Source organism: Herpailurus yagouaroundi, unplaced genomic scaffold, assembly GCF_014898765.1.
Source record: "Herpailurus yagouaroundi ecotype Mexico unplaced genomic scaffold, PumYag 188, whole genome shotgun sequence".
NCBI lineage: Eukaryota > Metazoa > Chordata > Mammalia > Carnivora > Felidae > Herpailurus > Herpailurus yagouaroundi.
This window is the reverse complement of record NW_024412419.1, coordinates 7,938,374-7,950,552: the sequence shown is the minus strand read 5'-3', so window position 1 is coordinate 7,950,552 and position 12,179 is coordinate 7,938,374. Positions and strand designations below refer to the sequence as shown.

General features: G+C 51.3%; 1 protein-coding gene across 1 annotated transcript in view; it reads left to right on the top strand.

The window, feature by feature from the left end:
- NOL10 (nucleolar protein 10) overlaps positions 1–10,953 on the top strand; it is an 89,577-nt gene extending 78,624 nt beyond the window's left edge. Inside the window, exons 20-21 of the mRNA XM_040496058.1 lie at positions 6,413–6,515; positions 10,171–10,953. Of these exons, the coding sequence (XP_040351992.1) occupies positions 6,413–6,515; positions 10,171–10,290 (223 nt within the window). The 3' untranslated portion in view covers positions 10,291–10,953. The remainder of the gene's footprint in view (positions 1–6,412; positions 6,516–10,170) is intronic.
- Positions 10,954–12,179: the final 1,226 nt, after the last annotated feature.

The following is a 12,179-nucleotide window of genomic DNA, read 5'->3' as shown; positions in this document are numbered from 1 at the left end:
CAGGACATTAATGTGAGAAACAAACAAGATGGAGTATTTAGTGGATAAGTAATAGCCAGGTAAACATTTCTTTTTTTCTTTCTTTCTTTTTTTTTTTTTTTTTTTTTTTTGAGTAGAGAACTATGTAAGTGATAGGACTCCATGAGCTTAAAAGGGGAGTCCCATAGCTGAAAGTAATAACCCTTTGGTTTGAACAGCCTGCAGTTGGCTGGGCGTTTTGGCACAAACTGCTTATTGAGTTCTAGTCTTGACTGGATCATTTTGGCAGATCCCGAACTCGCAATATCTTAATATTATTTAATGAAGCATTGAACCATTGTCCTTGAGAACACCAAAGCGAACGCCTTCCGTTTATTCTCTCAGTTACCACAAGGCAATCAATAAAACACAGCATCAAAACTGAGTATGTTGTGTTTTCGGTGTTCACTCGGACCTGCCCAGCTTTAAAACTGCTTCTGTGAAGGGAAAAGTGAACGATGAGTCCTAACTCGGTACTTGAGTGAGTCCCTCTCTTCGCTTGGCGCAGTGACACGGCGTCAGATAGATACACATGTCTGTCGGCACACATTTGTGTGCCTTGCAGTGTGCTGTGCGTTGTGTTTATTCGTCCGTCCATCAGCCTCTCTCCTCGCCCATTCTTCAGGCGCATGTTCGTTGCGTGCCTGCCTGGTGTGAGCAAAGTGCAGTCCAGAGCCGGGGCATGGAAACACAAGGCACAGCTCGCGTCCTGGAGCCTTCACATTCTGGCTGGTCCTCCGTGAGCCGTGAAGAGGCGTGCGGAAAGCACGGAAGACCGAAAGGGATTGAACTTTTGGAGACTTAGGAAGTCTTAACAAGAGGTCATAGCGAAACTGCTCTTCTGAAAGGCAAAAAGATGAGCCCCCAAAGCAGGGTGGGAAGGATGCTGGTCCAGGAGGAGTGGCGTGCCGGCACAAGAATGCTATGTGGAAACGGAGAGAAGCATGATGGTGCGGGAGGGTGACCGGGGGGAGCAGCAGACAGGCCACCCCCCCCCCCCCCGGCCCAAGCACAGGAGCCCAGGAACGTCGTGACGCTAAGATTAACACCATCAAATCTGTTTCCAGCCCCTCCACCCCATGGTGTGCATGCTTCTATACAGTAAAAGCAGTTCGTGTTTGTTGTAGAAAATAAAAATACAAAGTCCCTCTTTCTCAGAAACTACTAATGAAATATCTCACTTTTAGGGAGAAAAGGCAGGGAGTAAGTGGGCCCCCAAGATCATCTAACAGACTATACAGTATCCCAGTCACAAGTGATGAAGCCTGAACTGGGGGCAGCGAGAACCGGGCCGACTTCGAGCCACGTCACTCACAGACTGTCTAAGAATGAGGCAGGAAAATGGGCGTATGCCACGGTGTTGTTCCGTTACTAATTTAATGGCAAAGGAGAAGGGAGTAGTCGGGTGATGTTGAACCATGTGGCAGTGTTACCACTGAGATACAGAATACGGAACGAAAACCGGGTTTCAGGCTGAAAGTACTGAGCTGGGTATCCGCACGTCAAGTGTGCGGTGCCCAGGTGTCCTCTGGGTAATGTTCAGTAGACAGAGGGAAATGGGGGGGGGGGTGAGACCGCGGTCGCGGTATGAGGAAGACCAATGTGTAGAGTGCGGCGAGGGTGACGAATGGAGCCCCTTGGGAGCAACAGAGGTTTTCTCTTGAGTCCACGATAAAAACCATCCACCTCTCTTTAGAAAAATGCAACTGGGAGCAAAATGCTGCGTGTAAATTTAGAGATGGCACCGCACACACCAATAGCCGAGGGCAAAGAGTTCCGATTCGGAGGACAGGCTAAGGGGAAGGTAGGTAGTAAAAATTACCGGGTAGTTTTCAGAAATGGAGGAGGAAAACCGGAGAGAGCCGAGCGGGGAGGGTGTGGTGCGAGTGTCAGATGGGGCAGGAGGCCTGCGAGCCGGAGGTTTAAAAGGCCGTTAGGAAGATGTCTTGCTGGGACTCGTTTCTGAGGCATCGGCCCAGATGTCTGATTGCGATTGATTGATGAATGAATGGAGATGATAAATATTGTGAACAGTGCATATGGATGATTCTTCCAAGAAGTTTGGCAGAAAAAGGAAGGAGTCAAAGCCAATAACTCGATGGGAAAGGTTTTTTAGGCTGGAGGGACAGAATGTGTTAGTAGGCAGAGGGGGGGTGGATTGACCGGCAAGCACACAGTGACCCAAGAGACATAAGTAAATTGACAGAGCTGAATTCAGTGAGCAGTCAGGAGGAAGCGGCCAGGGCACGGCTTAAGGAGACAGCCTCAGAAAGGACAGGGGGTCCCTCCTCAAAGACCCGAGGGGAGGCTGGCGGGATGGGTGGCAACAGTCGGGTTTGTAGCTAGAAAGTGGGGGCGTTCGTGCTGCTGGCCCCGGGCGGGGGTCTGGGCGCACCACACTTTGGTGATCAGGGCGGTAGGGTCTCGGGGAGGCTCTGGAGGCGGGCTGCTGGGAGGCGCTGGAAGGGGGTACGGGGAGCCTGCAGGGGGGAGCTCCTAGAGCACAGCTTCCTCACCCCCTCCCCTCGGGGGAATACATATTCCCTGCCAGGCGGCCCTTCAGTAGGAAAGTGTTCTTTGAAGCACCCGGCCTGTGGTCTGCCTTGGAAATTCAAAGGTTTCAAAGACATTTCCTGCCTTGGAGGAATTCACCTTGTTCACCAGGTGCTTGTAGTAGCTCTTGGGAAGCCGCTTATCACACCTACGACTTCATCCACTTTGTGGACGGACCCTCCAGCTCATTTCCCTCACTGGTCGTGGATGAGAGCGGAAGGCACACGCTCTTCGTTTAATACAAGCATTTTTTAAATCTGATTTTGAAAGTGATTTCATTCCAAAGTTGCACTTGGTAAAAAGAATCTTACTCAAGTTGATAGGCACTCAGGTGATACATAAGCACATTTTCATTGTAATACTTAAAAAGAGTGTAGAATAAAAGGCGAATCTCCCTTTGACCCCACACTCCCTCCCGGAGGTGACTGCTGTCACTCAGGCGTGGTCAGTGTTAGCTTTTTCCTGGACGGGAATGGGCCCTGCTGTAATCACATGGCGGTTGAACTTCCCACTTCATGCAGCAGGAAGTCTTGAAAATGTTTCTTTGTAAGTACGTGTAGGCCTACCTAGAGCTGCGTCAGCCTTTCATAAGGTGGACGGGCCATCACATGGGTCACATTCCCGGATTCGGGTTGGTTAGGTTGTTCCTTGCTTCCCTCTTCCCTTTTTCATGGTGATAAATATATACACACGTGCGGGAATTCCTTTAGAGGCTGTATGACCTAGTCATGGAACTTGCTGGATCAAAAGGGGTATGCGGTAGATACGGCCATATCGCCCTCAAGAGAGGCCTTGAGCTCTTTGCTTCTTACCAGAGTGCCTATTGCCCCGCACTTGCGACAACAGTGGACGTTAGGAATCTTTTTAAAGTTGAACAAAGCTGATAGATGAGGTGTCCAGACACCCTGGTTACTTCAGTTCACATCTGCGAAGATAGGGGCCTCGAAGGAGCACCTGCAGACAGAGAGCATCAGACCGTTTTCAACAACCCATACGGTCTCTGTAAGTATCTGTCAGAGTCATTTGTTCTAAACAGAGTACGTAACGTCTGCCATTTATCTGTAGATTCCATTTCTCCACTGCCGCCTTATTCCCTTTGGTGTAGACTGTGGAGGAATGAGTCCTTTGTTTTGAGTTAACTCCTCTCAGTGCTGTACTAACTAACACAACGTGCCTCCACACAAAGTGATTTTTAAAAACTCAGTTGAGGTGCATTAGTTCTGGGGCATAAAAGAAATATCTGATCTGATGTTTCCCCTTGTACTTTGTGCCCCCCTTATTTTTAAAGATCGCCTTGCTGAGAACTCTGGTTCTTCTCCTCATCGCCCTGTCTGTCCTGTGCTGAGTAACTTCTTTCTTTCAACCTTTAAAAGCCCACATCTGTCTTCCTCACCAGTCCCCACACATTGGTGGGGGGGAAAGGGGGGGGCTGTTCAGCTTGTGACAGTGAACTTTTTTTCCCTGAAATTCTTAACCTTACTTACTGGTGACACACGGTGTGGCCCTGTGCGTTTTGTGCTTCTGTTATAGTAGATGGTTTTCAGGTGCCTGTCTGCTTCTCGAATCGTCTCTGACTGAATTCGTTCTCAAGGCGCTGGCTTAGGGATGGCTGGTTAGAGCCACGTACCGTAAACTGACTTTCAAAGGGAGGGCAGGGGCGCTTGCTTTCATGTAGAAATCTGCACGCTCAGTGCCTGTGTCTGATCTTGTGCCACGGCTCATTCTAAAACTCTGCTTCTCTTTCCAAGCAGCCCAGACAGAACAAGTTTTTACAAGTGCACATTGAAAGTACATTGAGAGGAAACCAGAATTTATAGACCCTATCATGGAGGAAATAAGGTCATTCTTAAAAGAGTAGTAATTGCCCACAATTTACTTGAAAAGTCACTTTCTGCCCAAATTAGTGTTTTCCGTGTGCCACCCTGTCTCCAAGGCTCCGGAGCTATTCAGAAGCCACGAAAGGAAAGAACAGAAAACGGCACGAACAGGCCGAGGAATGTGCTTAGGCCGACATCACTCCCATCCACGCTGGAGTCCGTGTACGCTTCCCGTCGGGATTCTTGTTAAAAAAAAAAAAAGTAAACTAGATCTTAGCTCCGTTCCGTTTGTCGTGTGGAAGCTTGTCATTTAGGAGACCCAGTGGACACATTTCCTACACAAAACTTTACAAATCGGGTTTGGTGTGGCACACTCCTGGAAATCAGAAATTCTCAAACCGGAATCCTGGCTTTTAGACTTGAGTCCTTGTGTGGCCTGGGGCGACCAGTTAGCTTCTCACCTCCCTTCTCGCCATCTATAAAGGATACATACTTGTGTCTCAGGGATGTTGAAAGGATTAATTAGTTCGTCTGTAAAGCGCTTTGAAGATGAAAAGTACTTTAAAAGTGCTTCTTAATAACATTATTGCTTAGAAAAGAGTGCCACTTTTATGCTAACCACTTCACGTCTCAAATTATGTAAAGAAGACCTGTTTCGTACATCACTACCAGTCGTAAATTGGAGATAAATCTCTCGTGGTGTGCACATCAAACGTTTCCTTCAGAATTTCAAAGGAGCATCGCTTTATCTTACGGGGCGTTTCGGAGCAGTGTTCTGCCCAGTAATTAGTGATGAAGATCGTATTTCAGGAAAAAGAAAACCCTGCACCCGGTTCAGCCGTCTTCCAATTCAGTCAGGTCGTTCAGTATTAACTTGAAAGGGAAGTGAGGTTACTTTTTTCGAGGAGGGAATAGGAGAGAGAACCACGTTCTTTCCTTCTTTCTTCCTCTGCTCCCCGCACCCGTTTCCATCACAGGCACCTGAGGGTGTTGCTGCTTTGCCGTTTCTCCAGGCGTTAGAGCTAATATTAAAACTTACGGGAAGTTTTTGTCTTTAAGCCTGACGCAGTTTTTTCCCCTCCGAACCAAGTTAACAAAAAGGGCCGGTGTTGTGAATTTCTAATAAAACGTTACAGCAACATGCAATGAAGTGTTACATGTGCAAGATACAAATGGAACGTCTTGATCGTAAAGCCGGGGCACAAGGATGTTAATTATGCAGATGACAGAGAATTACGGGGCACAGCAAACCGTAACGGGGGCAGGAAGTACAGAAAGAGACTCTAGAAAAGTTTGGAATATATGATCAAGACTTGAAACAAAATGTACATTGGGGTAAAGTGCTTCGGGAAGAGTAATTCAAGTAAGAAATTGGAAGGAAAAGTCACCTGGAGAAATAGCAGTGAGTGAGTAGACTGAATCGGATAGAATTTGCCCTCGTCTGTAGTCAGACCGGTTCGCGGTTCGGGTTGTTCTTGCGACGGGTGGTGAGTGTAGTCCAGGGAGCTAAGAGTGAGTGAAGGAAAAATCAGAATTCGCGTGGCCCTTCTCCAAGCATTGATCTGGAAGACTTGATCTGTGTGTTCGCTCCCTCGACGAGGTGAGTGAAACGCTCTCCTACCTTGTGCGTGCTTTAAATACGAGATGCTTCGGAAGCATACGTGCCGCTGACCATTACAGGAAATTACAGGCTTCAGAAATAGTGCTCCTTGGATCTTAGCTTCAGAAATGTGATTTAGTAAGATAAGCGGCGATCATTGAAAATCTATTTGGAACCACCACTTAAAATACTAAGTTCGTGGCTGTTTGGGCAGCTGTTGTTTTTACCGCGTATCTACTGGGTGTGAGCAAAGGCTGAGCGCCCCTAATTCTTCCCGCGGTTGTGTTGAATGAATGCCATTTTCTGTCTTGACCACAAGGGTAAAGGATTTTCTCCATGTGAGCAGTGCTCATTAAAACTGGTTTCAAATGCTAAATCAAAACGTAATGCTAATTAACGTATCATTCTCTTAAATTTCCCACAGTAAAACGCTTGAAGATCGTTTGAAACTTGAGGCAAAAAATGGCACGTTGAGTATATCAGACACCACAGTTGGCAGCAAGCAGTTGACGTTCACGTTAAAGAGGGTAAGTTTTTAGTGTTACGTTTTTTCATTCAAGAAAGGAAACTAGGCTTCCAGTAGAGCTACGTGTGTGTGTGTGTGTGTGTGTGTGTGTGTGTGTGTGTGTGTGTGTGTGTCTGACCTCAGAACTGCCCTCCCAGGCTTTTCCCCTCGGAGGAACCGTGTTCCCGCTCTAGCACTCCTCCCGCAGCCACAGCCCCTCCTGGGTTCCTGGGTTCGGGGCAGGCACACAGCTTGGCCGAGGCAGAGGCAGGCGGGTCCCGGGGTCCCCGGGGGGACAGGGCAGCAGTGTGGTATCTGGGTATCTGGGTCACTGGGCTCATTCTGGTCTCTGGTCCCTGGTCCCTGGTTTCCCTGTAAAGGGAAAGTCCTGACTGTCTGGGGCTTACACAGTTCGTGCAAAAATGAAAATAGGATGGCTCTGAAATTATGACTATGATTGTTATTACTATTTTTTTTTTTTTTTTTTGGCTAAAAACAAAAGCACTAAGAAATACCTAAAATGGCCCCATGGTTGAGTCAAGCAGAGGCTGTGAAACTCTTTTGGGGGATGCATCAGTTAATATTTGATTTATGCCAGTTGTATCATTTGAGTAACCAAATTTTAACCTCTTAAATCTCATTTTTACTTAGGAATAATTAGGGATCTGTGTAGTTTTTAATAGAAATCTCTTTCTCTACTAGGTGTGTGATATATTTAGGTAAAATCTCAAGTTTTTCCAAGATTTATATATATACTTCAAAAAAAAATTTTTTTTTAACGTTTATTCATTTTTGAGAGACAAGCATGAGCGGGGAAGGGGCAGAGGGAGGGAGACACAGAATCCGAAGCAGGCTCCGGGCTCCAAGCTGTCCGCACAGAACCCGATGTGGGGCTCGAACCCACAAACCATTGAGATCATGACCTGAGCCCAAGTCGAACGCTCAACCGACTGAGCCACCCAGGCGCCCCATTTTTTTTTAAAGTAAACTCTGCCCACAATGTGGGGCTTGACCTCACGACCCCATGATCAAGAGTCACGTGCTGTACCAACTGAGCCAGCCCCGCGCCCCTCATGTATACTTTCTTTTTTTTTTTTTTTTTTTTTTTAATTTTTTTTTCAACGTTTTTATTTATTTGTGGGACAGAGAGAGACAGAGCATGAACGGGGGAGGGGCAGAGAGAGAGGGAGACACAGAATCGGAAACAGGCTCCAGGCTCTGAGCCATCAGCCCAGAGCCTGACGCGGGGCTCGAACCCACGGACCGCGAGATCGTGACCTGGATGAAGTCGGACGCTTAACCGACTGCGCCACCCAGGCGCCCCTCATGTATACTTTCTAATATGTGAATAGAATGGAAGGGGAAAGTTCATGCTCTCATATTATTTAAAATTGTATAGTGGCAAAAGTAGGATTAGGTCTCAAATCCAGTTTTCGAATTTCCTGTACCGTAGTTCCTCCCTCATCAGATCCTTGGCGAGGCTGCTCCGTGTGGTCTCGCCTGCGCCCGTGTCCCCCCTTTCGTTGGGCCGGCCTGCTGGTGACTGTGGGAGAGCAACCGGGGCAGGACCGAGATGGAGAAGGAAAGGAAAACGTGGAGATGAGCTATTTGGCCCATAGATCATAAGGGGCCGGTCACGTGGTGTGGACGTCTTCCAGGACGGCCTTTCAGAGAGAGGCTGGTGCGGGTCCCTTTCTGGATGGGGCTCCGTCTGCGGGACAGTCGTGGCTGCTTACAGACTCCTCAGGAGGCTCCTGCCTTGGTGGGGAAGGCCTGGCAGGGCCCCGCGCAGTGTGCAGCTGGCGAGGGAGGTGCTCCCGGGAGGTTGCTCTTCCGCCAGACCCATAGGGAAACGCCTGGGACGGACGTCTGTGTTGAAGCTGCAGAAACGCTCCAGCGCACCTTGTTTACCTTTACTTGGTTCATCATTCCCCGAAATTGTTTGGATGAGACACTTTCGGGGATTCTTTTTAACATGAAGAAACAAAATATTAGATGCCCAGTGTTGACTGACTCTACAAGGGTCCTGATCCTGTTACCTGGTGTGCCGGTAGGCGGGTTCCCTCGGGTTTTCTGAGCTTACCGTTAACAAGTGCGTCTCAGATATCCGCTCTGGGGTGTGTGCCCGGGATACACAGAACAAGACAGATGTGGTCCTCGCCTCTCCGGTTCTCAGTCTGTCGAAAGAAGCACGCCCCCAGTTCCATCATGATGGTGGTGGCGGGGACCCCGGCGGAAGACAGAAGTGCGGTGAGAGCGTCCGCCGGGGCCTGACCCACACACGGGGGCCGGGGAGGGCGAGCGATGTGCAGGGTGAGAGCCCCGAGGGGCCAGGCGGGGCTCCAGGCTCAGGGTACCACCGAGGCAGAGTTCTTGCCTGAGGAGGGAGGTAGTTGGGCACGCTCGAGGGTGCGGACGAGGGCCCGAGTGTGTAAAACGGGATCCCGGGAGGAGTGGTGTCGGATCTAGCCGGAAGCACAGGGGGCCTGGTCCTGCGGGACCTTGTGAGTGGGCCGTGGGTTTCTCCTCGGATCTAAGTGGAACCGTGGAAAGCCGTTGACAGGTTTTAGCAGAAAACTGACCGTTTGTATTTGTAGAAACTGAGTGTGGCTGTTTTCCGAGGAGTAGTGGGCCGAAGGGGCCCGGAGCAGAGGCACGGTGGGCGCGGAGGAGCTCGGGACACACGGGACAGGAACGTGCGGCAGGATTGATTTGGAATGGGCTCTGAGGAAACAGTGGTAATCAGAAAGAACTCAGGGACTCATTCGGAGCCCCCGTCTCGGAGCTTCCTAGAGCAGGGGACTCGACGCTTCGGGTCGTCTCTGCTTCCCCACCACTCGCTCACCTCTCAGCTCTGGTCGGGAAGTACTGAGTCGTACCAGCTGGGGGTGAGGACAGAGACTTCCCCTGAGGAGCAGAACACAGAGGAGTATTTTCGGGGCGGAGAGCAACACGGGCCACCGTCAGGCAAGCCTCGTAGGTGTCTGTAAGGCGGCGCTTTTCAACTCGGAAAAATTAGGTCCCGGCAGCGGTTTCTCAGTTTCCCTTTTGTGCAGTCCCACCGGCTGAGAATATTTTCTGAGCTTTGCATTCAAGAGTTGGTACTGTCGGGCCCGTCAGATGTGATTTGGAAACCACACGGCTCTTCCCTCCACTGCGGATTCTGCGTCGAGGAAGCACCGCTGAAAGCAGTGGGCCTCCCGGGGGCCGGGGCGCCTTCGGCGCGGTCGGCCTGCTCGGCCCGCGAGCCTACCTGCGCACTCGCCCCGCCAGGAGCTCGCAGGCCACTTGTCCGCCCAGCCGTTGTCGGTGGTTAACGGTAGCAAATCTCTGGCTTCCGAGGGGAGTTTGACTCTTCGGAAACAGCCGGAAAATCTTTGGAACCAGTTCTGGCGGATGATACCTAATCGTGGGTGGGTTGAAATACACCGTTGGTACCTGTAAGAATTGTTTTGTTTTGGGTTTGGGGCCACGTAAATACGTGTTTTTGGCTTACGAGTAGGGCAGCATTGTGGGGGCAGAGTCCAGGGGCCGGACCACGTGCCCCGGGGTCCCGGGGGCAGTCTTTCCAGAGCCCCGCAGCGGGGCTGTGGCCGTTGGTGGTCTGCCGGTCCCCTTTCTGTAAAGGGGGTATTGGGGTTTTCCTTCCTTCTCTCTCACTTCTCTTCCTCCTTCAGTCTGAACAGCAGAAGAAGCAGCAAGAGGCTGAGAAACTGCACCGACAGGAAAGGAAGACACTGCGTCGCTCAGCCGGTCACCTGAAGTCGAGACACAGACGGGGACGGCCATTTCACTGAATCTGGGAATGACCCTACGTGTGGTGCGGAGGGAGGGAGCGCCCGGACCGCTCGCCCTCGGGGTGCGTCGCAGACGGGGGTGCCCGTGACCCCTTGGCGCCTCTGCAGGGTGAATGGCGGCCTGTCCCCGTGCTTCCGCGTCAGACTCCGCAGCCGCCCCCGCCCCCGCCGGCCGGTGGGTCGCCCCCAGGCTGCCTTCTGTAAGTCGCCGTTGCCCCAGTGGGTCTTCCCGGGTTTTAATCAGGTGGAGCAGGTGGTGGTTCTCCCACGTTGTGAAACGTGTGCCGCGAGATGGGAAGTCACTGCGGGCTGAAACTGCAGGCTCTTCGTGGTCCCGGGACTTTGTCCCTGCGGCACCTGCTGCCACTCACTGGCAGCCCGCCCCGTCCCACCCGGCGCCCGGGTGCCGGCCGGCTTCGCGGTCACACGTTCGGACGCTTGTGGCTTGTACGCGTGTTAGTCCGGGACTTTTAAAAAAACGTTCGTGTACCAAGAGAATATGACTTAGCGGCAACAACAACCTAAAACGGGAAATGGAATCTACTGGTTATTCTTTTAACTTTTCGCAAGAGTACAGATTTTTTTGTTTGTTTCTTAAGTGCAATTTGAGATACACTGGCTGGAGAAAACATTTGTAAAAATAAATACTTCCATTTTAATGGCTCCTTTGAGACAGATCCGTTCTTTGAATTAATTTGAAAATTAAATTTGGTTTCCCTAGTTTTTCAGGTATTCGTGGGATTTTGGAAGCGTGTTTCTTTACGCACGGCTGGAACGGGGGCTCTTTGGCCCGCAAATGACAGAATCTTTCTGAAAATGCTGTAAGCACGAAGGGAAGGTAGAACGTGCTGAGGGCAGCAGGCTGCAGAGTGTGTAGCTGGCCTCGGGGCCCCGGACTTAGCCCACTCTCCCCGCCTTCCTTTTCTTCCTCCTGTTGCCGCACGGTTCCTCATCCCTCCGGGTCTCCCCGGCTCACGTTCCTGGCCCATCCCCCGTCCCCATCACATCTCCGTTGCTTCCGTGCGGACAGGTGTCCGCTTCTGAGGCCCGAGAGGTGTGGCCTGCTTCCAGAAAAAAAAGGTGCCTTGTCTGTGGCGTGCGAGTCCGTGTTGTGTGTATGTGTGTCTGTGGTGAATGTGTCTGCGGCGCGTGTCCGTGTGGTTTATGTGTGGGGACAGACTCTTCGCCAGACAAGAGTCTTATTTATTGCCTGCACCCAGCCCGGCTCGTGCTCTGGGACCAGAGGCTTCACCTGTTTCCATCCCCGGAGCCACTGCTCTCCTCTTCCAGCTCTTTATCCCCTGAACCCCTTTTATGAACCACCTCCTCCCGAAGGAAGGGGCCTCAGCTTTTCTGCACTTCCTTTTCTCTGTTTCCCACGTTGACCGCTTCCTCAGAGAGGACTCCAGAAGTGAGGCGAGGACACTGCTGGCTGCGGGTTTTCCTCCCGGGGGTTGAGCAGACCTATTTCCCGGGGCCGGGTGCTTTCACACCTATACCTGGCCTTCCCAGGCCTCTCTTTCCCTTCTTGGGGGACACTCCCTGGGGGTGGGGAGCCAGTGTGCCACGGGGGCTCTTCCAAGATGGGGGGTCGGGGCCTCCCCGGGGCGAGGAGCTGGGGCGCTGGCCACAGAGCTGGCCCGACCGAGGGTTCAATCCCGGCCCTGCTGCCCACCCACTCGGTAGCCTTTGACTGTTTACTTAACCTCTTTGAGTCTCACTCCCTCCTGTAAAATGAGGTTGGTGCTTCACGTTTGTGGGAATTAACTAAGGTACTTGTGTTAGGTGAGCATGAGCACGGGGCGAGGCTCACGAGTGCCGCCCTTCCCTCACCTCTGCACACGTCCCTGTGGACTCAGCCGAGTTCTTAATACCGAGGTTTTTCCAGG